Below are 26,109 nucleotides of genomic sequence, written 5' to 3' on the forward strand. Positions count from 1 at the left end.
AGCACAACCGTTTATTTGTCACATGAGACATTAACAGAACGTTCTGGCTTTTTCTACTTTAAAATCAAGTAACTTATTTTAAATAATTAAAATTTTTTAAGACACGTGTTGCTATTAAACTTTGAATAAATGTGTAAATATAAACAGAAAAAAATGCAAATATATATGTTATTATAATTGTTAACTTCAAATAGCATTTATTCTACGTATTAATACGTTTTAAAATGCACATAATTAATTCAGATTAAAATCACATTCTATATTATTTCTATTGTTGATGTCATGGAAAAATACGAAAAGTAGTACCCATGATTCGTGATTCGATCTCAGTCTGATTCAAATATTCATCCGCAATATCAATTCGACAGTTTTTTTTTCTTTCTTTTTGTTTTATATACTTATTATTACTATATATTTATTTATTTATTTTCGTTCTTTTTTCATGTTTTATTGACAGCGTAAGTGTAAAATAATAAACAATCATACCAGTTTTGAATTGGGTTTTGGGCCACTGTGGGGGGAAAATTCTTTGGAACATACGTCATACGTTACGTGCTGCCGTTGTGCGTATTATAGAGCCTCACTTCCGCTCTGCCTCATTTCAAGCTTTGTACCATGGGGGAATGATAGGGACTGTGCTAGCTTTTTTGTTTCGGACAGGCTAGCTCTAAATCTTTTCTAACTTCAATTCGGCGCAGATAATTAAGCTTAATTTTCAATTTTGTACATTAAAATGGCTTCTCTTTCGACAACAACGACACGGGTCGCCCTCAAGAATTTTCAAAATGGAGTCATGCTGTCGAGCCAAATGCACTACGGACCAGCAGATCCCTCCACGACAGCCATGAGCTCCTCCATAGACTCTCTGAGAGTTTCAAAACGACCGACCAATCTGGAAGTTAACTCTACAAACGATTTTACAGCAAAGAAACGTCTGGAGGATAACGACAACATCGACGATGGCTCTCTGCCGTGCACACCGGAGCTACAGTCGGATAGTGAATCCGATGTCTCCAGCTGCCCAGCCGGAGATGAAGTCTTGGATAATGACACGAGACAAATTATCCTCCGCTTCCTAAGAGACTTTACTGGACTTTCAAAACCTCGGTGGATTGAAAGCAAAGCACAATCAACAATGAGAAGAGTTGTGGAGGACCTTTTGGAAAAGCACAGAATGGCATACAATGGTAGGTAGCCGCACATCATGGGAGGATTTTTTACACAAAGAGCTCGTAGCCTTTCCCTGTTTCAGCTACAGGTAGCATCAGCACAGAGGATTTCTCAGTGGGGATTCAGCTTTTAGAAATGCTGTGTTAGCCTATAGGAATAATAAAACACACTCATAAGTATGCTATAGTTTAATTAGAAAACAGCGAGTGGCTTCTAGCTTCACTCAAATGTTCCTTTTAATAGGATAAGTATTGTAACCTAGAGTTTTATTCTGTAGGTATGATCAACAAGCTGTCACTGGATGATAGCGCGAACGACGTAAAGTTCATCACATCAGTAGCCAAGAACCTCTTCGCAGACGGGACCACCAACTGGGGTCGTATCGCCAGCCTGGTGGCCTTTGGGGCATTGGTGTGTCAGCACCAGAGAGAGAGAGGCAGGGATAACTGCGTTGAGCTGGTGGGCCAGGAGATTTCCACGTACTTGCTGTCGTACCAGAGAGACTGGCTGGTAAAGAACAATGCTTGGGTAAGTTATGACTAATGGCTGAATGACAGGACGCACCAGAAATGTCGTTGGTTGCATAACCGCTTTCATTGCGCAATAACACCACCAAAGTCTTCTTTGTACAACCTACAAATGTATATCTATAATTTGTGTTTTTTTTTCTTGGATTACAGGATGGCTTTGTAGAATTCTTTCGAGTAGCAGACCCAGAGTCGACTGTAAGGAACACACTCATGGCCTTTGCTGGAGTTGCTGGTATCGGGGCAACACTGGCCCTGCTGATCAGGTGAATCTGTTGGATGCTCGACTTCTTTTTGTTTTTTTTTGGATACTTCCTATTTTAACAAGCTCTACTGCTTGGTTTTTGGACTTTGAAGAATAAGAACCAAGCTCACACCGCTGTGTAGTTGATCACACCTGCAGTTGATGGCCTTTCTTTCCTTTTTGTCCTCCCTTCCACCCACATCTACAAAATGGCCACATGCTTTGATCTAGTCTTAGTGGAGTGGACTTAACTTCTGAATGTCTACCTTCAGACAATTAGGTTTATTTAATTCTCAAAGAAATTATTTTTCTAATAAATGTAAAATATGTTTCTATGCAAATTTGAATTGTTATGGGAGTTAGCTGATTTTTGTTTGTTTTTTCTTCTTAATTATGTTTACTTATTGGTTTATGATTATAATACATTTTTCTGATTATGGTTTGCAAGCGAACTGTAGTCAGGGGAAAGAAAGCTGCATTTTATTCCTGTCGTGCAGCTATGAAACCCACTTTACAGAACCCGTTCATAACCCCACGAAGTTTTTTTTTTTTTTTGGTGAACTATTGAGTGAAGTGATGCCAGACTGGGTGGATTTGCATGAGTGTAGTTGTACTTCCTTGTTATGAAAATATGGGATCGGCACCAATGGGACCAGACACACCACATACTGGACTTTTAGCTGTACAGGATTCTGAACAATTTGAGTCTATTCGAAGGGAAAAAAAAGAATAACAAGGACTTTTGAGTTTGGACTGACTGAACTGCTGCACAAAAGATGCTAGAAGAGAAGGCTCCAAGAGCCTTTTTTTTTTTTTCTTGGAACCGACGATGATTATTGGCACAGATTCTAAAGCTAAATGAATAAAGCAAATGAGTTCACATTTAATGCTTTGACCTTTTGATTCTTTTAAGGGAATCTTGCAAAAGAAGACGAGTTACATCTGCACTCTGTACTGGTTCCTTCGTACTCTGTGCTAAATTGGGTTTTAACGCTTCCGCACTTGTTGGCCTTTCATGTTTATTCACACCACAACCCCAAAAACAGTGCTGGCTGCAGTTTCCTAGAAATTCGAGATGTGACAGCGCTGAGCTGCATCCGCAGTTTTTTGCGAGCTGCAGTGCTGGCTTGATGAAATCTGCATATCTGCAAAGAGCTGGTGCACAACAGCTGAATGCACTAGCTAGACGTTAGAACTTGGGTAAACAGTTCATAACATCCGCATAGTTGCATAACACAGTCTACTTCCTGGGTTGTCGAGTCTTTGTGTTGCATATAATCTGGTGCTCTAATCACAAATATTTGATATTCAGGTGTGTGCTTTGACTCATATTTTAAGCCCCCACTCACCCCCAGCTTTAGTTGATGTTTGTAGACTTCCAGGCTGGTATCAATAATCCAGCACTACAGTAATATATTCTTGTCACCTAAAATCTTTGTGGTGCCCATATCAAGCCCCCAAGCAGGGGAATCCTTGGCAAGTGATGTGTGTGCAGTCTTGTTTGTTCAGATCCTCCTGTTGTCTCGGGTTACTGAACAAACAACAGTCATCAAGGTCTTAGGAGGAAATGGAGTAGAGCATCTCCATGGAGATGATCCACAGCAGACCTCCCCTTGTCCTCTCCTGCGGCTAATAACGTTAGCCACCACCTTAGTTACCCCTGCACAGTTCATTGTAAAGAAACAGGCTGCTACACAATAGGGAATTGAGGCTGAGGCAATTTCATAGAGCTGCTTGCACCATCCACAAGTGGATTGAGCATGCAGCAAACAGACAGCGCTCGAGGGCTGAATATTCACAGTGTGCAAAGTCTTTATGCTAAGGTTATCTGAGCAATGCATTATTTAAATGCCTGTATGTGACCTATTTCCTTTTTGGCACTTAATGTTTTTACTTAGTATAATTTGACAACGATCTGTGTGGTTTAGATTATCCTTAAATTGCCGGTATGTTAGGATATGCACGTAGAGAAACCATCAATCTTAAAAGCGGATCAGGTAACCAAAGAGAGGTAAAGAGGGGAAAAATGCTTGTTTAAGCAACTTACTTATTGGCAGATTTAAATACATTTGCAATTGATATGCACATAGGTTATTTAGTGGCATGTATAAACTGAAAATGAAACAAAGAGTGAGGAATTCTCTTTGTGGTTTTGCCCACCTGCGGTTAGGATGGTCAGATATCTGATTCTGCATGAGAACTTTGTTGCTGCGTTTACATTTCATAGCTGCAGTTTGAAAACCTGCAGCTTCTGCAGAGCCTGAGGACTGCAGCTATAAACTGGAAAGTCACATTCCTGTCATGGGATAGTTAAAGGAGTGGTTCATAATCTTTTGAAGAAGAAACCATTCTTTAAACCGTGTTTTAAAAAGAAAACTTTCAATTCCTTTCCACTCACAGGAAAACTTAAAGTTGTAGGGATGTGGGTTTTCTGGTGATGCCACTAAGGAAGCCTGAAAAAGTTCAATAAAACTTAAAACAATGTTCCAGAACTAAATAAACAGATTTTTAACATTGTTTTATTGCTCAAAATGTCAGAAGCATCTGGCCCTGTTTGCAGTTTGGTAACTTGAGCTCAGAGGAAGCCTTTCATACAGGCAGGTTATTGGCTGTAGGCTTTCTCACTTCCCCATAGCAACAGCCCGCCCCTTCTTTTAAAAAAAGCAACAGTTTCTGGGAAGTCAGCTGACGCACAACTAATCTTTAACTCCTTGCGTCAATACTAAGAATTCTAACTCTGAGATGCATAGATAGGCCAAGTCTGTGCAGTCTGTGCTAACACTGTGTGGAATTAAAAAGACAAGTTGTTGAATTAAAAGTGCTCAAACTTTAGAAAAAGTTACTAGAACTGCTTCACTTGCACAGAATTACAGACCTGTTGAGTTAATTAAAGACTCCCTCTGAAGTTTAAAGTAAGTCTGAGCTCTGATGTTTGAATAAATAAAGATGGAAAAAGTTTCCCCCTCTGTCCTCAGGCCTATATTGTCATTGCTGTGGTAGGTTCATGCTGCTTTCTGCAGGCTCTGTGTAGCACACAAACTGCCCTGTTTTGTTTATCTATGCTAACACAGCTATTCTTTGGAATCTGCAACGAGCAGCCACTATTTCTGCTGCTGCACCAGCGGCCATATATAGAATCACATATGCAAAATGTGATTCTATAAAAACTGTACTGTAGTTGTTGTGAATAAGCCTATAAATAGACGTCACATTCACCTGTTAAATATTGTTTAGAAGCCAAGCATTGATCCTGTTGATGCCATTTTACTTGCACCAAAGCAGCATTTAAATGGATTAGCTCAGCGTGTGCTAACCAGCCTGTCAACTGAAGGCATGTGTTAAACTGGTGCACCTTATCCACAAACCGAGATGTGTTCGAGCTTCATTTGTGCGTGGTGGTGCCGTTGTGGTACTTTGATCTTTGTGAAAGAAATACAAATTCTAAAAGATAACGACAACAAATCCAATGAATGCTGATCTTTATGAATGCTGGCAGCTGATACAAATTCCTTTATGCTGTTGTTAAACAATGTTGTGTATTGTTACTGAACACAGAGCTTTAAACAGAAGTTTAAAAATAATCAGAGCTCAGAGGTCAGATGGCTCCCATTCATCAGTGCCTCTGTCTGAACATTAAGTCCTTCTTCTTGGCCTGTGGATACTTATCACAGATCAAATTCAATCCTCTGGCTGATGTGTCATGTTCTTTTCTGAGCTGAGCCACCCCGTCTTTTGAAACTGTATTCTTTGACTGATGACCGGTTCAGTATTAATAGGCTTCTTTATATCCACGCTGGTCTGCTGCAGCCTGCAGTTGCTGACTTGTTTTATATTGTTTGCTTAGAATGACTATTTTTATGGTCATACCATTTTCTTTGGGCGTTTTAATTACAGGAGCTTCTTGATAATCTTGATATTTAAATATGAGTTCTATTTATGGAGTTGGGTTTTATCAAGCTTTGGTATTCAAATATACTTCATTTAAATCATAATCTCACTGAGCAGGTTAAGGATACATGATGATAATATGGTCAAACTTTCTTTTGTATAAATTTCTAGGTCTTGACAGCATCTGAAGAGAACAGGTGGAAGTAGTACATATTGTACATTACAAATCATTGTGATGACACACAGTGTCAATATTTCAACAATACCACCACTTTATAGCCCATCCTTCTGTCTCTACACCACACTCTGTTCCCGCAAACTGTGCTAATGCAGGTATATGAAGTCATACCACTATTTATATTTAAGCAGGTGATAATGTTCCAACATCATTTTTATAGAGCAATTATAGACTGCACAGAGCAAAACACCTGCCATGGACCGAATAATGAGCTGATGCTCTAGCCCACCTACAAACCTAACATTTCCACTTTATCCTTAATAAATTGCTTTGGTCTCATTTTATAGCCTCTTGGATGTGGTCAAACACACCACATACAGTTTGCTTATCCACTTAACGCTGACATTTAGAATCAGAATCAGTTTCGTATAACAAAAAGTCTGGATTATGCTGACATTGGACATACTGAGCCCACAGAATTGTGGAACTTCAACTCGCATATAATAAGCAGTCAATAGTTTCCACTGCAGAAAAAAAGTCAGATTCTTACATAATCTGTGAGAATACAGATGATTTAATAAACAACTTGGAAATTACAGCATCTATGTATGACTCCCCTGGGCTTTTCTTCCTCCCCGATCCTACCGAGTGTTATTAACTATTCATATGCAGATATGTATCTTTTTTTTTCTGCCCTAGCAGAAGTTGTTGAAACAAGCGCACACAGTGTTCTCAGCAGCACTTTGTTGATCTTGCATTAGGTCATTGGAGGCTTTCCATGTTTTGTTTTATTCTCAGAGGAAAGACCAGTTCAGGCCAACATTCTGTCTGAAAGGGGAGGGGTGTGGTGTTCCCAGAACCATTCCCAGCGTCTTACCAACAGGAAGGAAGCTGCAGGACATTTAAATCTAAGAATAAATACCACGATTCAGCAGTGTGTGTACATGGCATACACCGCTCAGCTGGCACATGTCCAGTTATCTTAGGCCAGGAAAAAAATGGCACTGCTAATGTAGAATATTCAGGTTTATATACAGTGTAAAAGTCACTGAAATGATGGACTTTTTTCAGTTACGTAAGTGTATAATATTGAGTAACTGGATTGTCTGTGCAATAACCAGATTTCTTACATTTTATGTTAAATAGAAACCTGGCAGGGGTAAAACAGGGGGTGAGGCAGGTCCAGGATGTCCATCTTAGGGTGTTCTGAGGGATTTCCCATATGTTGATGAAGCTTCTCAGTTACCCAGGTCATAATACGTAGAGAAGATTGAAACAAGGCGTCTGGATTTCTAGAGTTTTCCCATATGAAATTTATTTGTGTTTCCGCACATTGCACCTCCTCTGTTGTCTCCTCTGTAGATTTTAATATATAACCTTATAATGCAACCATAACCATGCTTAAAACAGATACTCTAGCCCACACAAGGATGATTCTTACTCAGTCGCTTATACAAAGATGCCTCATCCTCCAGTCACAGTGCACAGTGAAGTGATAGTGATAGACTTGTAGGAGTATGTTGTTTAATAAAGTAGAACCATAACATCTCAGGATGACTTAGGTGCTTTTTACATGCACAATTCTAAGCTATGGTATACTATGCTATGCTCCAGTCAGAAAGAAAGTGAAACTTAAAGTGTAAATAACATCATTTGTAAGTTTTGTGCGGCCTGTTGGCACATGGAAGTAACTGTTAACTCGTTCTGCCTTCAAGCCAAATACTCCCAAAATATATGAGAACATCAAATTGGAGCAGATCTTTGTCACACTGACAGTAATCTCTCTTGTGGTTTGGCTAAAACCTGTTTCCTTCATAAGCTGTTTTTTATGGTTTATCTGATTTGAACCAATAACTATATTTTTTTTAAAAAACAGGCAGACTGTAAAGATTCTGATTTCAACCTTTTTTAACACATCAGTGTTGACGACACTGTTCTTAGGGAACCATGAAACCATAAAAGTGGGTGACAAACATGAGAAGTAGGTCATACATTTCCGTTGTAGTCTCTGAACTCATATGAACCGTGACAGATGATGCAGTCGCTCTGGTGGCCCCCTGCGTGGTGTTTGCAGAAGCATCGTGACTTCTGGTGCAAGGTGTCTCTTTCTGTTTGGTGTATCAGGGTCAAACCGTTACAGGTCTGGGCTTGTTTGACCTAAAGGTGTGACGTTGTCATGTCTGGATAAACCATCAGGTGGGCAGAGGGGTCAGAGGGTCAGTGTCAGTTACAGTTTGTTCAACCGCCCCCCCCACCCCCACCAGGTTCTTACCTTTTGTCTGGAAACCACATGTTTGCCTAGCAACGACGGCTGTTTGTTGACGTCTGCAGTGTCCAGCGTTCCAACATAACAATCTGTGGAGGTCAGCGGTTGAAAGGCCATTGAACTCTGATGAATGGCGACATTGTGTCCATGAAAAAATCTATTTATGTGGTAACTAGGAGAATTCATATGACTGATCATCAGTTTGCCACAGAAAAGGAGGAATCACGTATCTTTTGATCACATGCTTTTCCATGAGGCTGTGTGCTGAATGTTCCACCTTTTACCCAGATTACAGCTTCAGCAGCACAAGTTCATGAGATGATGTCATTGTCAGCAGGATAATTACAATCTGCTTCTCTAATGCAGTGATCAGCACTTGGTCAGACAAAAAAAAAAAAAAAAGCAACACTGAAAATGACTCGTATATGTCTGCAATATGTGGGACTACTGGAGAAAAACCACAAATTCTGTGTTGGATTTTTAAGTGAATATCTGTGGTGCTGGAGGGCACAAACATGATGAGTCACACTTATGTTTGAGTTGAGTGAGGCCTTTTGCAGTGGTCATTCATTTATCTGAATGGTCCTTGTCCTGCAGCACTGCCTCAAAACAATACCTCAGCATCTCGCAGGAGGCTGTGGTTGACAACATGTGCGGGCAGGCAGGAGTATTACCTCACAAAGGATAAATAATGTCACTGATAGTTATCGGAATTTCTGGGTGAAAGTCAATAACGAAGTGTTTGGCAGCTATTTGTTTTCGTTTTTCTGCTTTTTTTTTTTTTTACCACAGTCGCTTACAAGAATCGGTGTGTGCCGTGGGTAATTTGGGGGGATTTCCATATGGTGCTATAGGGAAACCAAAACAAAATTAATAAAACCAAGTATAGACATCATTCAAAATAATGTTTATTCAACTTATTTGTCCCATAAGTCATTCAGTAATGCTATATGTCCAGTCTTAACACACACCCACAGTGTGTTACTGCCTTATTCATCACTTTTAGTGGGACAGAGTGTGTTAAAAGATTAACTTGATCTTGTTAACCTGATCTAATCAGAGCCACGTGGGGATTCTTGCATTAGCTTTAGCATACTGTATGACTCTCAAACAGTATATGCTTAAACTGGTCCCATTGATCTCAGTCTGATTAACTTTGATCACAACTAGGATGTGTTATATTCAAAGTTGCCAAATTGACTTCCATTAGTTTCACACTAGACAGAAGGCAGGTTAGAACCTGTCATTCCCCAGTTTGTTTTTATTTCCTTTTTATTGTGCCTTTATGGGCACTTCTCACCTCTGTGGTTGCCATCTTGGGCATTCCACCATCTAGGCTCTAGACTGGGATTGAGCACCCACCAGTAGACTACATTACATTGTACATATTAGGTTTTAACTCGGGACCTCTTGTAAATACTCCTCCTCGAACCGCCACCTTATCATGGTGGAGAGGTTTGAGTATATGATCCTAGGAGCTATGTTGTTGGGGGCTTAATACCCACTTTTGGTAAACAGGTCCTAGGTGACTGGGCAGTAATAATAATATAGATTCCACCTCAAACTACTTGGCATATTTCCCCATTGATAGTATTCTCACTTGCTTTGGTATCTCTGTGATTTAAGTCTTAGTTTTGTGCACTCTTTGCATTTCTCTGCCTCTTCATGAGGCTTATGTTGCAACAAAACATATACAGGAGAGAGAAAAGCACACATTAACGAGGGTGAAATCATAATGGGTGAATTGGTGAATTGGTTGACATACACGACGCCATGCAGTAACCGTCAATTTGTGGTCCGAGGCATGGTGGCTTGTTAGTGAGTACACGGTGTAGGTGTAACCAAACTGAAAAAACCTGGCTGTTCCAATGAAGGTCCCTGTGCATTCATTGGGTTTCTCTGTCCTAGTTAAGCCAAATTATGGTCAGTGGTTGACTTTGCTTACAAAATGCCATGTCTGTGTGTGACCTACATGACATAGCATGAAATAACATCTGACATCACAACAAAAAAACAGACTTTCTTGTTGTTTGTGAAGCAAACAGGCATGAAATTTGCAAAGAAAGACAAGTCTTATTCTATCTCTATTCTTAAAATAAGAGATATGTTTACTACAAAGATGACTTACAAACTTGTTTTGGAGTTCCCACAAGTGAGAATGAACATTTTCATGTTAATAAAGGACCCAGAATTTGATGCAGCTGATTTTCTTGTCCAATCCTGGCATTTAAATTACCCACAATGCAATCCACCTTTGAATATTTGACCACTGACAGCTCCTCATTAAGTCCACTATAGTACTACACTATAGTAGCTATCAAACTGTTCCTTCACTGAAACCTAAGGTTCAGTGACTGGACACGTGTCAGTTTCATGTGTCTGATATGTGTCAGACATTGGTCAGTTTCTATATGACGTGTGTCATATAGGAAGGTTGTGGGTTGGTTTTCATTTCCCTAAAAGTTGAACTGCTAAGTAACATTTACAATGAAGTGCTGATGTAGTGTGTAAGAAGGAACTTTTTGAGTGGCTTCACTGTGATGTGTTATCTTGTCTGACGTCAGTTCCCTTCTACCTTTTAACAATGTGGTTATTTAGCCCCTTCCTTGTTGAACCAACGCAAAGGCAAATATTATACTTCCTGATACACATCAGGTCACTGCGGATACACACACACCGTAAATGTACCCACTATGGCGTCGTTTTTCTTTTCCTCTTTATCGACAAATTGTTCAGATGCTGCTGATTTTCTGTGTAAAGGTACGGAACGGCAGGATATTTTGCGTGTTTTGTGTGTTTTAATGTGGAAGATGCTGGCAAGATGTCTGTTTTTACAGACTGCACACCTGCTGCAGCTCACCTAGTTACATCCTATAGAAGCAGGAAGTTTTGTTATTGTTGTTCATCTGAGGTTGCACTTGCCTAATACTAGGATGCACTACAGATTACTTTGTATGGCGTTTTTACCTAAGAAAAAACATACAGCAAACTTACTTGCGTATAAATAATTGTCTTGGCAGACGCACCTGATGCTTAGCACGAAGAGCTGTGTAATCCAGAAAATGAAGGTGTTTCAATGTTTTTCTAGCTAAATGGTTGTTTTCACAGTGTGTATCCCACCCCCCCCACCACCACCACCACCACACCACAGAGAGTACCAATAATAAAAAAAACCCATAATTAGGGGGTTTTCTATAAGCTTTGCTATTGTTTTGTCTATAGACCTTTGCTGTGAATTTAGGTCACAGATAGAGTCTTTTCATCCTCCCCCATAGATGACGATACCAGGGATTACTGCACAGACAAAATAAGAAGAGCTCAGCTGATAACCAAAGAAACAAAAGAGGCCTGCCAGCTCCAGCCTGTCGCCTTCACGTTACAGAGAAAGGATGCTGTTTTGGTGAAGTGTTAAACCCTATCTGGTTGGCTCTTGTCATTGCACAGAGATAAAGAAAAGGTTGCTCATTGTTTTAGAGAAAACACAAAAAAAAGATAATCCAGTTAAATTCTGCCATGAATACGGATCTGGATGGATTTTAGAATGATATGTATTTGTGTATATTTTGTGCCGTCTGCCCAAAGGATTAATTTACTGTGTTTTAAGTGTCTAAATCCTACTGTGGTAGAATTCAATCAGAGTCCCTTTAAACCAGAAAAGAGGTTTAGTAAAAGAACAGATGTGTCCATAAACACACACGTGTCAAAAGCAATCTTTAGGAACAAGAAGCGATGTTTTCCTTCTTCTAGCAACCTGTGATGTGTGACCAAAAGCTTATTCTTGGAAGAGACTTTTTTATTTTGTCCAAAAAAAACCTCACTGGATTACATACACTGTGTTTTGACTGTAAATTCTTACCAAATATGTATTCATCCACAGCTGAAAATAGTCCCCAACACATTGAAAAAAAAACATTCCTTGCGGTTTATGAGTACTAGTTAGCATTAAAAAAGCTTTTAACCCACTTGCCTAGCCATGGTCTGTTATACAGTAACATAGTAACTGTCAATTAACTAGGAAAGCTGGGAAATCCCAGCATGTTCTCATTAATCATAAACATGTTTGAAAACGTTTGCGCCAGATAAATATATGAAAAAAACATCTCAGTGTGATGAGAGGGGTTTTATAGATGTAAACACTGACAGACTATTCATTGCTTCTTCACAGAATAACACGTGTCTTTTTTATTGGTTAATTGCGACATTTTAATTATGTGTAAGAGTTAACGATTCATCATTCCGTCATTTCCTGGATCAGATTCTACTGTGACAAGCTATACAGGTACAAGACAATTACATTTGCTTTATTTTTTATTATTATTTGCCCTCTGTAAACCATTTAACCAAAACCTGCCCAGAGGCAAATATTTTTAACAGATAACACTTGAGAATATTTTGCTACATTAGGCGTTAGCTTATCAGGGCTGTAAATCAGATCAACAGGGCGAGCGTGGGATCAAACTCTCTGAAATTACAACATAGGCACAGTGATTATCATGCTGAGGAGCAATAATGATGGTTCGATGTCATTTAGCTAATTAGTTGAATGACATGCTTCTTAAATTATTATTAACTGGGATATCTATTTGTTTTTTTCTTATTAAATCAATAATAAAAATGAATGGTTGTTAGTAGGAAATAACGATGATGCAAAACGCAAGCAGCTCTTTCTATGCAGATTCTGCAGGGAACTTTAAATATGACGCTAACACGATAACATGTTTTCCTTCGGTGTCGAGCACCTGACAATTTTATTCATTCATTGTGTACCTAATGGAAGTCTGGTAGCAGGTGCTACAGGGAGACAGTGTTTGTACAGGTACAACTTGCACTTCCGTATTTACCTGTTGTACAAAGTGCTGTTTAGTCAGTGTGATGAAGAGGTATTTTTATATTTCCACCTACACATGTGTTTCTTAGTCTAACAGCTAAAGTAAGTTGTTTTTACTACTTAAATTCTAAAGAAGTTCACATAGGTCACTACCCACAACATCCTGGACTTCAATTTACCGGTGTCAGAAAGAAGGAAGTCAGCAAAAAATAACTACATGAATACATTATGTGGGTGGTGTTCTCCATAACCATCCATGACCAGGAAGAACTGTGACACGGAACGTGTTTCCAAATGACGCCACCGACCATAAAATCTGTGATGACAATGCTAACAATGCACAATGGGGAAAAAAATCTTCCTCTGTGATACAAAGACACTCTTTTATCTGTGATAAAAGAGTGTCTGTAGACAACTGTTTTCTTGGTTTAGTACACACTAAATCTTGATGCTAATATCTTCATAATACCAGTTTGGATACACTACAACCAAACATTTGCTAACATTGGTCCAAATACTTTGCACATAAGAACAGCCTGATTGGCCTGCTTTGTATTCCCTCCTATTATATTTTGGTCTTGTATTTACCCACATTCAGCCCTGCGATGGACTGGTGACCTGTACAGGGTGTACCCCACCTCTCACCCGTAGTTAGCTGGGATAGGCTCCAGCCCCCCGTGACCCTGCACGTCAGCTTTTTGCTAAGGAGTTATGTTGACTCTCCTTACATTCACTGGAAGCTTAAGACAAACCATGACGAAATGGAAAGGTGGGTTCAAAACCTCCATAAAAGCTACTCTCTGACTGATGTAAGAGCCAGAAACTCATAAAACAAGGAAAGGATGTGACACAGATAATAAATTCAACATGACACAGAAAGGTGTCATTTATTCTACTTTAATGCTATTACCACCAGCCTCCCACTCATGACTGCATATGAGTAAACAGCCATATTTACCTCACACTAACCACCAGCACCCCCCCCCCCCACATGGGAGTGATGTCATTCCTTCATTCAAGCCCTGCTTGTTTAAAAATGTATGAAAAGTGTTCAAACGTCTAACGTTTCATGATTGTACTGTACACGGTGTGACTGCGGTGTTCACTTGCTGCTGACTAGAAGCAGATTCTTGCCGATAAATCTGACCTTCGTGAGAACGCACTGCTGCTCACCACATTTCAGATGACCCTCCCAATCTATGAAACTTGAGAGGTCAACAACAAGTGCGTTGTATTTTCCTTGTAAGATTATTGTGATACTCTGCATTGTGTATTTACTTCTTTGTTGTGTACAAGCCTCCAGCAAACACATCCAGGTCCAACAGGATGACTGAAACTACATCACGTTCTGGCGGTGAAATATGATAGGCGTGAGACAGGGGAAGGAACGTTCCTGAGAGAACAGTCCCACGTGAAGACATGGTGTAACACGCAGTGATTAATAATAGAAATAGTGTCCTCAGGCCAAGGACAGCGTGTAAGGACATACCAGCAAGGTCAAGCTTCACCTTTAGATACCTGATAACCTTTATACCTTTTATAATTCTCAGCTTTGTGGATCACCTGATTTATGCTATTAACGCTGTGTTCTTTAAAAGATAATACAAAAAAACACAGTCTCTCTGATGGTCCCTAAATGCATCAAATCTTGAACTTCAAGCCTAAATCTAAAAATTGTGTTTGTGCTGACAAGATTCTGTGAAAACAAAACTGTCTGTAACTTTACAACACAACCAGGAAGCCACTGCTGACTCGCTTGTGACTTGCAATGATGTGACAAAAATTCAGCAAGTTTTATTGGCTGCTCTGCGGCCATTTCTACAGTTAACGTGCAGAGTAGAGTGTAAAAGTGGTTTGTTGAAGCTGTAAAAGTATATTTAGCATGCGGCGCATGCTAATTCTAGCAGCACTAAAAAACAATAAGCATGTTTTTTTCACCTTTGCATTCTTTAATCAGAGCTGGTTGTAACGCAGCTTGTGTAGAGATGAAAGCTTTGTGAGTTTTATTCCCTGCAGATATTTATTTCTAGTATACACAGACCAAAGAAGGTTTCTGTATCCCATATTTGGCCTCTTAGGTGGTCACATGCAGGCCATCTGAAGTGCACATGGACTGTGCTGCATTAGCTCAGTGATCCGAGACATTTTCTCCAACGTCCAGCCGTTCACCCCTCCCTCACTTCAGTTCAGAAAAACAAGAGCTTAGCACAAAGGAATGCAAAGAGCCCTTCAGTGGACCCTGAAGAGGCTCCACAGCTTACATAAAGAGAGCAGGAACAGTGTTGTGTTTCCTTGCATGAGTTTTAGTCTGGAATTCTCTGGTTTTCCACTGCACTTTCTAGAAGCTGCTCTATAGTAGGAGGCAGAGGAAGAGATGCACACATCTGTATCTGTTTGATTATATGCATCATTTTCTTACAGCATAGTAATAGGAAAGAGTTTTCTTTGTAGGCTGAGAGAACATTTTCTCCTTCCGGCATTGTCAGTTTTTTTCTCGTTTGTTTGTTTTTTAAAGATTTGTGGCTGTATGGATAACACCCATCAAATAACAGGCTGCTTCCAAGCCATGTCGCAAGCATATGGCATGCGCCTCAGGCTGCCAACGTGTAAATACAACCAATTGAACACGGTTTGTTTACCTGCCTGAACACATTTAGTCTCTTTTTGAAGTCATTTCCTTGTCACAGTTTCACATACAGAGGAGTCTGTTTTTCTGTTTTTGCCAAAGTTTGATCAGCCTCCATGCAAAAATGTACCTGGGTGACTTCCCACGCATACATATCTGACTTAATTAAAGGTCCTCACTGTGGAGTCTGTGGACAGGGAAAATACACTGTGTCTGTGTTTAGAAATGTGAGGCTGTCTCTCCCCACATTCTTCCTGCCCACGCTCTAGAGTTAACTGAGTTTCATTTTACAGCTTAAAGGGCGACTCCTACACAGTTTCAGTCTTTGCCTGTGATAAAAAGGCTTACACAGCTGGGTAAAAACGAGATTCCACTCAGAATCTGTGTTTTTAATCTGGAAGAGGACTTGAAAAGGTCTGCTATGACTACATACATTTTTAATCAGAGCTCATTTTTGTCTCATTTCCCTTTGGGCCTGTCTAAACAGTAGACTCAGTGTGTCTCACCTATAGTGGACTAGGACTAATCTAAAAATGGAACAAGTTGTAAACATGTTTATTACTGCTCTAAGGTTGGACATTTTAACATGGACACCAATAGGGATTGACTTTCAGATCCAGCTGCAATTGCTCACTCTAGCAATGAGAGTCGTATATGTGTCCAACTGTCATGACATGCTGCGTTTAGAAAACTGTATACTCCTGGGACAAAAATCTGTCAATCTTAGGATATGTTGGGGGTACGCACCAACTTCCTGTACTACAAAATGAGTAGCAGTGTCAAGGAAATTCCATTTCTCCTGCAGCCTATAGGGGCTGGACTCTAAGAGTGAAGTAATCCCAGCAGCACAGGAGCACTTTAGGGGACATTGCTGGCCGTCGTCTATACTCAGGTTACAGCCATCATGGGGTGTATCCACATGACCAAGACAAAACCACACCAAATACCTGCAGCTCAAAACCTTAGGGCATAGACTTTAGAGAGATTAGACCATGAGTTGAACCAATCCAAATCAAGAGGAGGGCAGCAGCTGCAGGTACCTTAGGGTGCTGCTTTATGGCAAGTTGGACTGGTCTACCTCTACAGGAAGTGCCATAGTAGACTGTACTGTTTGTATTATGCTGCAGTATGCTATGGAGAAGCCCATCAAAGAGGAGCTGCTCCAGGCTAGACTAGCTGATCTGTGGTCAGCATGAAGCTGGACCCCCTAATGACAGTAACTGTTACTGTGTGCCTAGAACCTAAATTAACCTAAACTCCTATCTAACCAGGGGTTTAGTTGCTCCCAACATGGCAGACCATTTTACAGATGATTCATCCATATTTATCTACTGTCTATGGTTGGGTCATGCAGGATTCATGTGATCCATGCAAGTGAGAAAATGACACATTTAAAAATGGGATGTGTCACGTCCTGTGTTGTGCAATCACTCTTTACATATAAGCAAGTACAATCCACTTCAACAGGCTGTGATCCCAGGCTCCTTCTGTAAGATGACTTAATAATGAGTCAGGTTCTGTTTTTCCCATACTGGCTTCGAATGTGTTATTTGTCTTGAGCTTCAACACACAGTAAAGATACAGTACACCACTGCTGTGATCAGATTATCCAGTTGGATTACAGCGTGGTGCTGGAGTCACTTTTCACAAATGCTGATCATTTTCAATTAGACTTCATCCACTCTTGCTATAACAGATTAGAGACAGAGACATGGTCTACACAGGACATGGATGAGCTCATTGTTGAATGACATTCCAGTCTTTCTCAGCTGGTGTTTTTTTTTCTTTAAATCTGAATGATCTCTTTCATTCCACTTCCTTGTTCAGACGAAAATGAATGGCGGTGCCCTCTCATTACTGCTGCTCCTTCCTCTTATCCTGCACCGTCATGATCACTTGCTTTTTCCAAGCACGCAGCAGCATAAACTTTGGTTTAGTGCTGACGGCAGGTCATCGTTTCGCCTGTAAAGTCTTTAAACCAGTGTGTCACACACAGTGTGTCGAGTGCTCCCGTGTAGCAGCTGTTTACTCTCCACAGAGCTCCCCTCTCAGCTGACTGTGTTTGCATCCTCCTAAGTAAATTTACTCGGTGATGTATTCCAAAGGCAACTCACAAGAGCGGGCTTGTCTTTAACCTGTAAACGCATGTCAGCCCACAGCTGTCTCTTTAATCTTGTCTCTGTAAAAAAACAGAACTTTTTTTTGGTTGTTACTTGCGACTTTTTAAACCTTCAAAAGAATGGAGCAGTCTGTTTACTGTGTGTGAGAGGAATGGTTGGAATGAGCATTAGAACACAAACAGGCATCGGTCCAGACAGGGGGAGGAAAAAAAAAAGAAAAAAGTTCTGGGAACATTGCGTTCTAGTATGCACGAGGGTGTGTGTGCTGCTGCACTTGGATTCCCAGGCTATGTGTGTTTGTCTCTTGGCTATTTGAGCTCTGTATAGTCAAACAGGAATAGCAAGAGCTTTTACCTCAGCTGCAATTCACTGAAGCCTTTCAGCCTTAGCCTTTGTCCTCCTCCTGCTTTGAATAGCAAAGGTGGACCTTGAAGCTCTGCCCTGGAAAAAAAAAACACAATTGAATGCTGGCAGTGCAACCGCCATTAGTGACTCAAATCAAGACTCAACCTGCTCTTCTCATTAGTTTTTCCAGTTTTCTTTTTGTTGTGGGTACACAGGAAAGTGTGTGTGTGTGTGTCTGTGCAACATGAGGCAACAGCTGTCAGGGCTCGGAGGAATAATATTCCCACGCATTTCCCTGGTAAACCAGCCTCACAAGCAAATCATCAGCACTGAGATAAACAGTCTCAGCTGACTGAGACAAACAGCAGCATGAGAAGAGTACAGCGCAACACACGCTCGCTGGCAGTGTTTGCATCTGAGGCTAATGTCACCTCAAAGATTTTATTATTTGCATTGATGCAGCAGTGGAAATTGTGCAAGTATTTGACAAACCTGTGTGTTTGCTATTTCTACAGTAATTCCATTCTTTGTCCTATAGGGGGCATTCACCTTTTGACTTGTTAGCAAACAGGCGCTTCTTTACATATTCTGCAGTTACAAGGGAATCATTATTGGAGTTTCTGGACACCTGTACTAATATTTACTTTCGTTTTGTTCCTTTTTTTGGGAAGCATCTGCTTCTTTTACTGATAATTGCAGCTGAAAAACGGCTGCTTTTTGGTTGTTGTTGCAAGAGCAGGAAGAGGAACCACAACAATGAAGCAAAACTGCATTTCAGTTAGGGATTCTTGTAATTGGCTGAAGCAGTGGTGGGAAAATGCTGCAAGAAATGCACATACAGTCATGCAGGTGTTGAGTGATAAGAAGGTTTTAAGGAAGTGGTTTATCTCTGTTCTGCTAGTTTGTTATAGTCAGTTGCCCATTTTAAAACAATTGATTCTGAAATTCCTGCCCTGCTGGAGTCTACGCAGGGAACAATGTATTCACTTATTCAAATCAGGAAAAGATCCAGTTACACTACTGCTGCTTCTGCTTCAACATCAAGGTATGTTCAAAAATTGGGAATTTCCCAGACAGACTGGTACAGTTTGAAATGTTATTGCAAAATGTGGAAGTTTGCTCAGTAAACAAAAAAGGAGTCCTGTCAGGTTGGGGACATTATCACATGCAGCATGGACGCTCAGCGAAGCAAGAGAAGCAAGCACAAGTGTGAACACAACACCCTAGATGTTAGTGCAATGACTATTCATCATGTAAGACCAACATAACTAGGTGCTAGGTGAGAATAAAAACCTCCTAGCCCTGGTTTATGTGTGTACTGCAGGTTTACATTGCTGAAAGGCTTCAGGTTCACCTTCGTACTTCTTGACCACAAAAGTTGGGTACAACCCTTGCTCCATTGCTGACGTACTGACACTCTTATTGGCCTTTTTTGTGAAACATCTTCAGTTGTGACCTCAGAAGGTTACGATCATAGGGTGTAACTTAACAGTTTAACCAATGAGGCCATTATGTGTTAACTATCCTTTTTTCTCTCACAGAGGGAAGCCGGTTGTATCCTGTTTACACTGCTAATAAGATTGTAATGAAATATTTTGCGTTTGTGTGTGGCTTCAGATGAGGTGAAGCCACACACACCCTGTCACTTCATTTCAGGTAGCAGGAGATGTTTGTTTTTCTTATCTACTAGAAATGTTCCTTTTGGTTTTGGTAGGGCGGTGTAAAGGATGTGTAGGATGAGGGCAGTATCAATAACAATATACAGGAAAGAGTAGGAAGCAGCTAGACGTCGTTCAAAAGCATCAATACGCCTCCTCCTTGCTGTGAATTCTGCTGACCTGCACCGCCTTGTGTATCATTTGTGTCACATTTTGACGCATGGGTTGCCCTTTTAGCATGCAGGAAAGTCCCATAATTTAACAACACTAGTGTCGTCACAGTTGCTTCTATCAGACAGTATTTTAGAGGACTCACTACCAAGGGACGGGTGGTGGAGAAGCTTGTTGCAGACAGAAACGTGCCCCCTAGACAAGGTTTAAGGGTGTTTAATCTTTTTCTAAACCTAACCAGCTAGCTTTGGTGTTACCCACCATGAGTGATAACGAATCAATCTCAGGTCTTCACCGTATCTGCCAAGATGTTGCCCTATCATGCAGATCGGTGACAGAATGGTACCTGACCAATCGTCCATATAGGACAATTTGCATGTTGCATTTGTTGTTACTTCACACTCCCCCCTGCGGTCGGTGACGCTAGCAGAGCTACATCATCTGCAAAAAGTAAAACTTCAGTTCTTAGATTAGTTTAGATTAGATTACACCATGATTTTCTGAACAAATAAAACTAAAGACAAAGCACCCCGTGCATGAGCCCCAACACCCACTGAGAATTCACTCAGCTCCCTAGATTTGAATATGGACACAGTGGGTAAGCAGAGGATGACTCATATGTACAGCCGTGCATGGCAACCACAATCTTCAAGCTCACGAATTACCCCGTTAGTTGGGCCTCTTCAAGTTCAACAGAACACAGCACAGCAGTGTATAAAGTGAAGAGCAGCAGCAGGTTGTGAACGTTAATTAAGACGAACAATAATTAGGAGACAGCATCACCAAGGAAAGATTAAAAAAAATGTCAAGACAAGTAAGAAATTAAAATAAAATAGTCCAAAAAAGACACACCAGCCTCGTAGTAATGAATAAAGTATTAAACATTAAAAAGAAATAGTTCACCTAAAACATTTAAGCTATCGAAAGTAGTGGACTGTTTCGAAGGCGCTGGAGTGGAGCGCCCAGCTGGTTGTTGGGCCGTATCGGCTGGTGCTTTCGTGGTGGAAAGTACCTAAGTGTTGGCGTCAGAGAGAAAGACAGACCTGTAAGCATAAAAAACTGCAACCAAGACAAATTCGTGGTCCTATTCTGACCTGATAAATTTGACTGACTGCAACTGAGAATGCTGCAGCTGTGGCCCGTGAAAGACTTGGCTGTGTCAGGGCTTGCTATTAGCAGAGGTGTGTCTCTTCCTGTAAGTCAGTATAAATGAAAATTAAAAAAGAAAAGAAAAAAGAAAGGGCGTGCCTGAGAGATGTGTGTTTACCAGCATGAGATACAAAAAGCACCTGTAAATTCCAGGGTTCCATCATTTGATGCAGTGTGGTGCTTCCACAGTGGACTTCTTTATAAAAAAATCCCTGTCAGTCACAAGGTGTGTGTGATACTGTGGCATCCACTTCCTTTTGAAGTTCGCATCATTTTATTTCCTGTAAATTGCAAGATGACCGTCTTTGATAGTGCCGTAACTACATCATAAAAAAAAAGTCCTGGGCACTTTACAATTTGAACTTAAAAAAAAAACAAAACAAACATAACAGTACAAAATGTATATATATATATATGAAAACACAAATAGTTTCTGACTGCAGCTGTCAGCAGCTGAGAGAGGATCAAGGCTCGGGATGACAACATACAGTTTAAATAAAAGGCTCACATCATGAGTAATAGGGATTGCACAACAAGTTAAAGACCACTTGTGTGAATTATCACCTGTCATCCCATATCCCTTTAACCTATGTTTAGCTGAAGCAGGTTTTTGCTGAGTACGTAAGCTTCGCTGGGTTTTTATTCCCATTTAGCACACACAGCAGATACTGCAGGGATGTTGCCCAAGATGACCTGGGCAGAAAAAAAACACCTAGCATCCTGAAACAAAAGTGAAAGTTTCCCATAGGCGAAGGTAAAGAAGGTAATAATCCCAACAGCAAGCATTCCAAATATGTGTGGCCCATGTCAATTAATCTGGCCCCATGTGTCTTTCCTCGTTGTAGCCAAAAAACCGACCTATTATGCCAGTCATGTGAGAGGACGTGTTGTCGAGTCTGAATCAAAGTGGCCGACAAACAAACCACCCTGGAGTCATACCAGTCTGACCACTGGCACTGGTTACTTGTTTATTCCAAGGTCACACCACAAGGTTCCCTCACAAAGATTAGACAAATCAGGAGTTACTGCTGTGACCTGAGATCAAACATGGATACTGTGCGAGATCAAGCAATCCCACAGCAGCCCTTTGATTGAACTAAAACATAATATCATATGGCACCAAGGTTTTTAAAGGTAATATTTTGTCTTTTTCATTCAGATTTAAATCAATCCATACATTTTCTGAGCATAATATGTCTTATTCTCCATGGGCTGGGGCCTATCCCAGCACCCAATGGGCGAGCGAAGAGCAATTTAGAGTCCCCAGTTAACATAAGAATGTACATAAACCCTTTCTGTTCATCTCCAGTCACATCTCTTTGTGTTTTCTTTTTAGGGCAGGATATGTTACCATGGTAGCTGCTTGATTTGTTGAGAATGTGTCTATAGATACAAAAGATCATTTTTACACCTAAATCTGTGTTTTAATATCTAACCTTAACCAGGAGTTATTAAATGCTCAACCTAAACCAGGAGTGAAAATGAAAACTATTTTTAAAAACTATATTTAATGTAAACTAGGGATGTCCCGATCCGATCACATGATCGGAAATCGGCCCGATTACGTGATTTCAGACTCGATCGGAATCGGCTGTTACCTCCCGATCAGGACTCGGATATATATTTATTAGGGCTCTCAAAGTTAACGCCTTCTGTGCAGGGTGGCTATGACTAGGCCTGTCGCGATAAACAATAAATCAATTAATTGCACGATAAATTAAATGGGCTCGATAAGTTTTTCGGCCGCGATAAACTACATTTGCATGCTGGTTAGTTTTCGTCTCTTTCTCTCTCTCTCCCTCTCGCTGCCAAAGAGACTGGATGACAAAAGGCGTCACTCCGGTGCGTCGTAGCGTATAAAGGCCGTCGGACTTTATATGGCCCACGGCTTTTGTCCTAAAATGTGTCAAATCAACAGGTAGTTCTTATTTTTTTAACTCATTGTGTAACGTTTACGGGATGTTCTGAGCAGACCATGGTCAGCTCGCGGTCTCCGTGTCGCCACGGTGCGTCACAGCGCTGCAGGGCTTGGACGTTACAGCGACACAGAGAGCTGTGAAGCTGCACAACATCGTTTCAACACTTTGCCACAATTCACCACGACACTAAACATGCTCATGTATAGAACCTGCTCTCAGAGAGAGTCCGCGTTGTACGAGTGAAGTTCTCTGCCTTCTCACTGGCGGCAGTCGCTGCAGCGCCACCCAGTCTAGTCCTCTTGCCCAGTCCTCTTGTGCCATCTCTGCTGTCAGTTTCTATGTGTTTCTGTCTACATGGTGGCGTTTGTAAAATTCACTGCAGCTGTCTGCAGCGGCCTGATGCGCATACACACATGCAAACGCGTGCGCACACAAGCACATGTGCATACAGGTGAGCCCACTCCCAGAGAGTGCTCTCATGGCGTGCTAGTTGGTTTGACTTAACTCCATTGACTATGCTCAGATAAGCCATGGTAATAGGCCTACCACTACTCATAATGATAATATCAACATTAATATTAATATCATCAATAATAACAATAATAATAATAGTGTTGATGATTGGGGCCTTTCCAGTGTTAAATGTTCTTTAGAAATTAAAGTTTATTGATCTTATGGAGAATCTTGAAAGTATCGGATCGGGACTCGGTATCGGCAGATACTCAAAATCAAATGACTCGGACTCGGACTCAAAGGCAAAAAAAACCTGATCGGGACATCCCTAATGTAAACACTGAATAACATTTGCAATTCCTTTTTTTCTGTTGACCCACTGATGACTTGTGGCCTTTCTGGAACCTTTGACGCCACTGCCTGTATTGATGCTTGTTGATGTGTTACTCTTGACCCAGACATTCTTCTTTCCTTCCAAAACATAATGACAATTGGTGTAGTGACGTGAAGTAACCTGGTGTTAAAGGTGACTTAGCCACTGGAAAGGAAAGGGACACTGTACAAATTTATAAATATATAAAAATACTTGGGATGTCCAGATCAAATCACATGATCGGAAATCGATTTATATATATATATATATATATATATATATATATATATACAGTATACAGTATATGTGTTAGGGCGAACAATGGCTCTCTAGTGTGTTGTGTAGGGGTATAATTGTGGCTGTGGGTGCGAGAGGGCCTGGGTTCAAGACTCAGATGAGCTGTTTCCTTTGAAAATTTCCCAGGGGATAGATCGAGTATTTACAGTCTGCAGCAATGCTTTTTGGGCAGTTTGAAGTAATGTGCCTGTGGAAATGGGTAGTTGGTGCAGCGGTGAGCGCTCCCCTCGGGGACACACACACAGAGTTTTGCTTATGCAAAAACAAACGTGAGCAGTAACAGGTAAAAAGTTTGAGGAGGAGAGAAAAAAATCCTGTGACAGCGCGAAGGCACAGGACATCACAGCCAAGATAGCACAAATGATTGCAATGAGTGACCTCTAAAGACTCCAGGGCAACAAAAAACCTGATCGGGACATCCCTACATATACATATATATATATATGTTCTTGTAGCTCAAGCCCACCAAGAGCTGCATGTGTATTTGTTCAAATGTTAATTTTCATTGTTCATATTTCTCATTTTGTTTTGAACAGTATTATTATTGAGATCATTACTGCTCACATACAACCTTGCAGTCCAATTGTTGAAGGAGCATTTTTCAAACACGACCACACCAAGTGCAATTTGGCTCTGGTACAATGTGCATAGCTGTAAAAGACAAGAGGAGATTAAACAGCGATCCCTGTGCTGATTGAACAGTCGTGTGTGTGTGCAGCTGACAAAACAGAAGTGCTGTTTTTTTTTTTGTTTTTTTTACATTATTAGGCGGGCACTTACGGTCAAGGTTGGTGCCCTACACCCGGATGTTTACAAGAACTGATCGGCTTTGTAACTGATTGGCACAGCAGCACCAAACAGATGCCAATATTTTTAATGAAAACACCTCTTATCAATGTGGTCACATGGCTGATTAGAATAGAAAGAAAGCCACATGCATGCAGGGTTGGTTTCTAACCAAAACAGGAAACTGATAAACAAAATAAAAAGTCTTCTGTTAGATGCAATGGTGGATTGTTGAATTTGCAGAAGAATGGTGTAATAATAACTGATATTTTCTGTCTGTTGCAGGTTATGTGATGCAATCTGGAGATCTGCCACTTCAAGGAATGAAGAAAGTTCGTTAGCCTAATAAACCCATGGTGTCATTGTGAAAGTCTGGAAATAAGGTGTCAGTTTGTTTGTGCTGCTCGCAACATTGAACATGTGCACCTGGCTCTCCATGCGCTGCGCTGTCAGCTCACTCTGTATCATGTACTCTGTCAGCAGTTTGTCACAAAGGCACTTTTTAACCCAAAAAAATGATCCCAAAGTTTCCCAGATATTATATTAATTTCCTATTCTTAAGCAAACATTCAAGACCAAACATAAAGACCAAAACACTTAAATAATACCAAAGAGGGACCATTTACCCATAAGCTTATTAGCACTGCTGCAGGTGTACCGCTTTGAGCATACATGAAGTCAAGTAAAGCATTCAGTGGACTTATCTACAGCCTTGTTAAGCACTACAATATATGATTAGCGCCATAACTTTGACATTAATCTCATTAAGATATTTGGCTTCGATCCAAAAATTCTGACTTCTCAGTAATCTCAGAATTCTGACTTTTCTTCCCCCAGATAACGCTAAATTCTAAGATTAAACTCATAATTTCAATCTTGGAAGTCAAAATTCTGGAAAAAAAACAGCTCTATCAAAAAGTCAGGACCCTACCTACACAATTTTACGAGAATGTAAAGTGGATATGCAGAAGATATTATGCAGACTTTGCAAACTGACCTAAACCCAATCATTTAGCAATCCAAATAATTTTATAAAACAGTGTAGGTTATAAATCTTAGATAGAACCCAAATGATGACATGCTTTTTACTATAATTCCATGACACATTTCT

At 40.5% G+C, this 26,109-nt stretch overlaps 1 protein-coding gene and 1 long non-coding RNA gene across 2 annotated transcripts; one reads left to right on the plus strand and one right to left on the minus strand.

The window, feature by feature from the left end:
* The first annotated feature begins 590 nt into the window (after positions 1 to 590).
* On the plus strand, positions 591 to 25,377 carry mcl1b (MCL1 apoptosis regulator, BCL2 family member b). Its single transcript, XM_028426316.1, has 4 exons — positions 591 to 1,187; positions 1,448 to 1,698; positions 1,851 to 1,963; positions 25,284 to 25,377. Exons 1-4 carry the CDS (start codon positions 734 to 736, stop codon positions 25,342 to 25,344), a joined length of 879 nt encoding a protein of 292 aa, XP_028282117.1. The 5' UTR covers positions 591 to 733; the 3' UTR covers positions 25,345 to 25,377.
* Positions 15,099 to 18,451, minus strand: LOC114449008 (uncharacterized). Its single transcript, XR_003671938.1, has 3 exons — positions 18,358 to 18,451; positions 18,202 to 18,288; positions 15,099 to 17,906 (listed from the first exon to the last, which is right to left on the minus strand). It is a non-coding gene; the product is annotated as an uncharacterized LOC114449008 (long non-coding RNA).
* Positions 25,378 to 26,109: the final 732 nt, after the last annotated feature.

Source organism: Parambassis ranga, chromosome 16 (genome assembly GCF_900634625.1).
Source record: "Parambassis ranga chromosome 16, fParRan2.1, whole genome shotgun sequence".
Lineage (NCBI taxonomy): Eukaryota > Metazoa > Chordata > Actinopteri > Ambassidae > Parambassis > Parambassis ranga.

What these genes read in the sequence shown, in the direction of transcription:
- mcl1b (XM_028426316.1), top strand. Translation starts at nt 734, where the DNA reads ATGGCTTCTCTTTCGACAACAACGACACGGGTCGCCCTCAAGAATTTT. An exon ending in GCACAGAATGGCATACAATG is followed by an intron (nt 1,188 to 1,447) that starts GTAGGTAGCCGC and finishes TTTATTCTGTAG; the next exon opens with GTATGATCAACAAGCTGTCA. An exon ending in ACACTGGCCCTGCTGATCAG is followed by an intron (nt 1,964 to 25,283) that starts GTGAATCTGTTG and finishes TGTCTGTTGCAG; the next exon opens with GTTATGTGATGCAATCTGGA.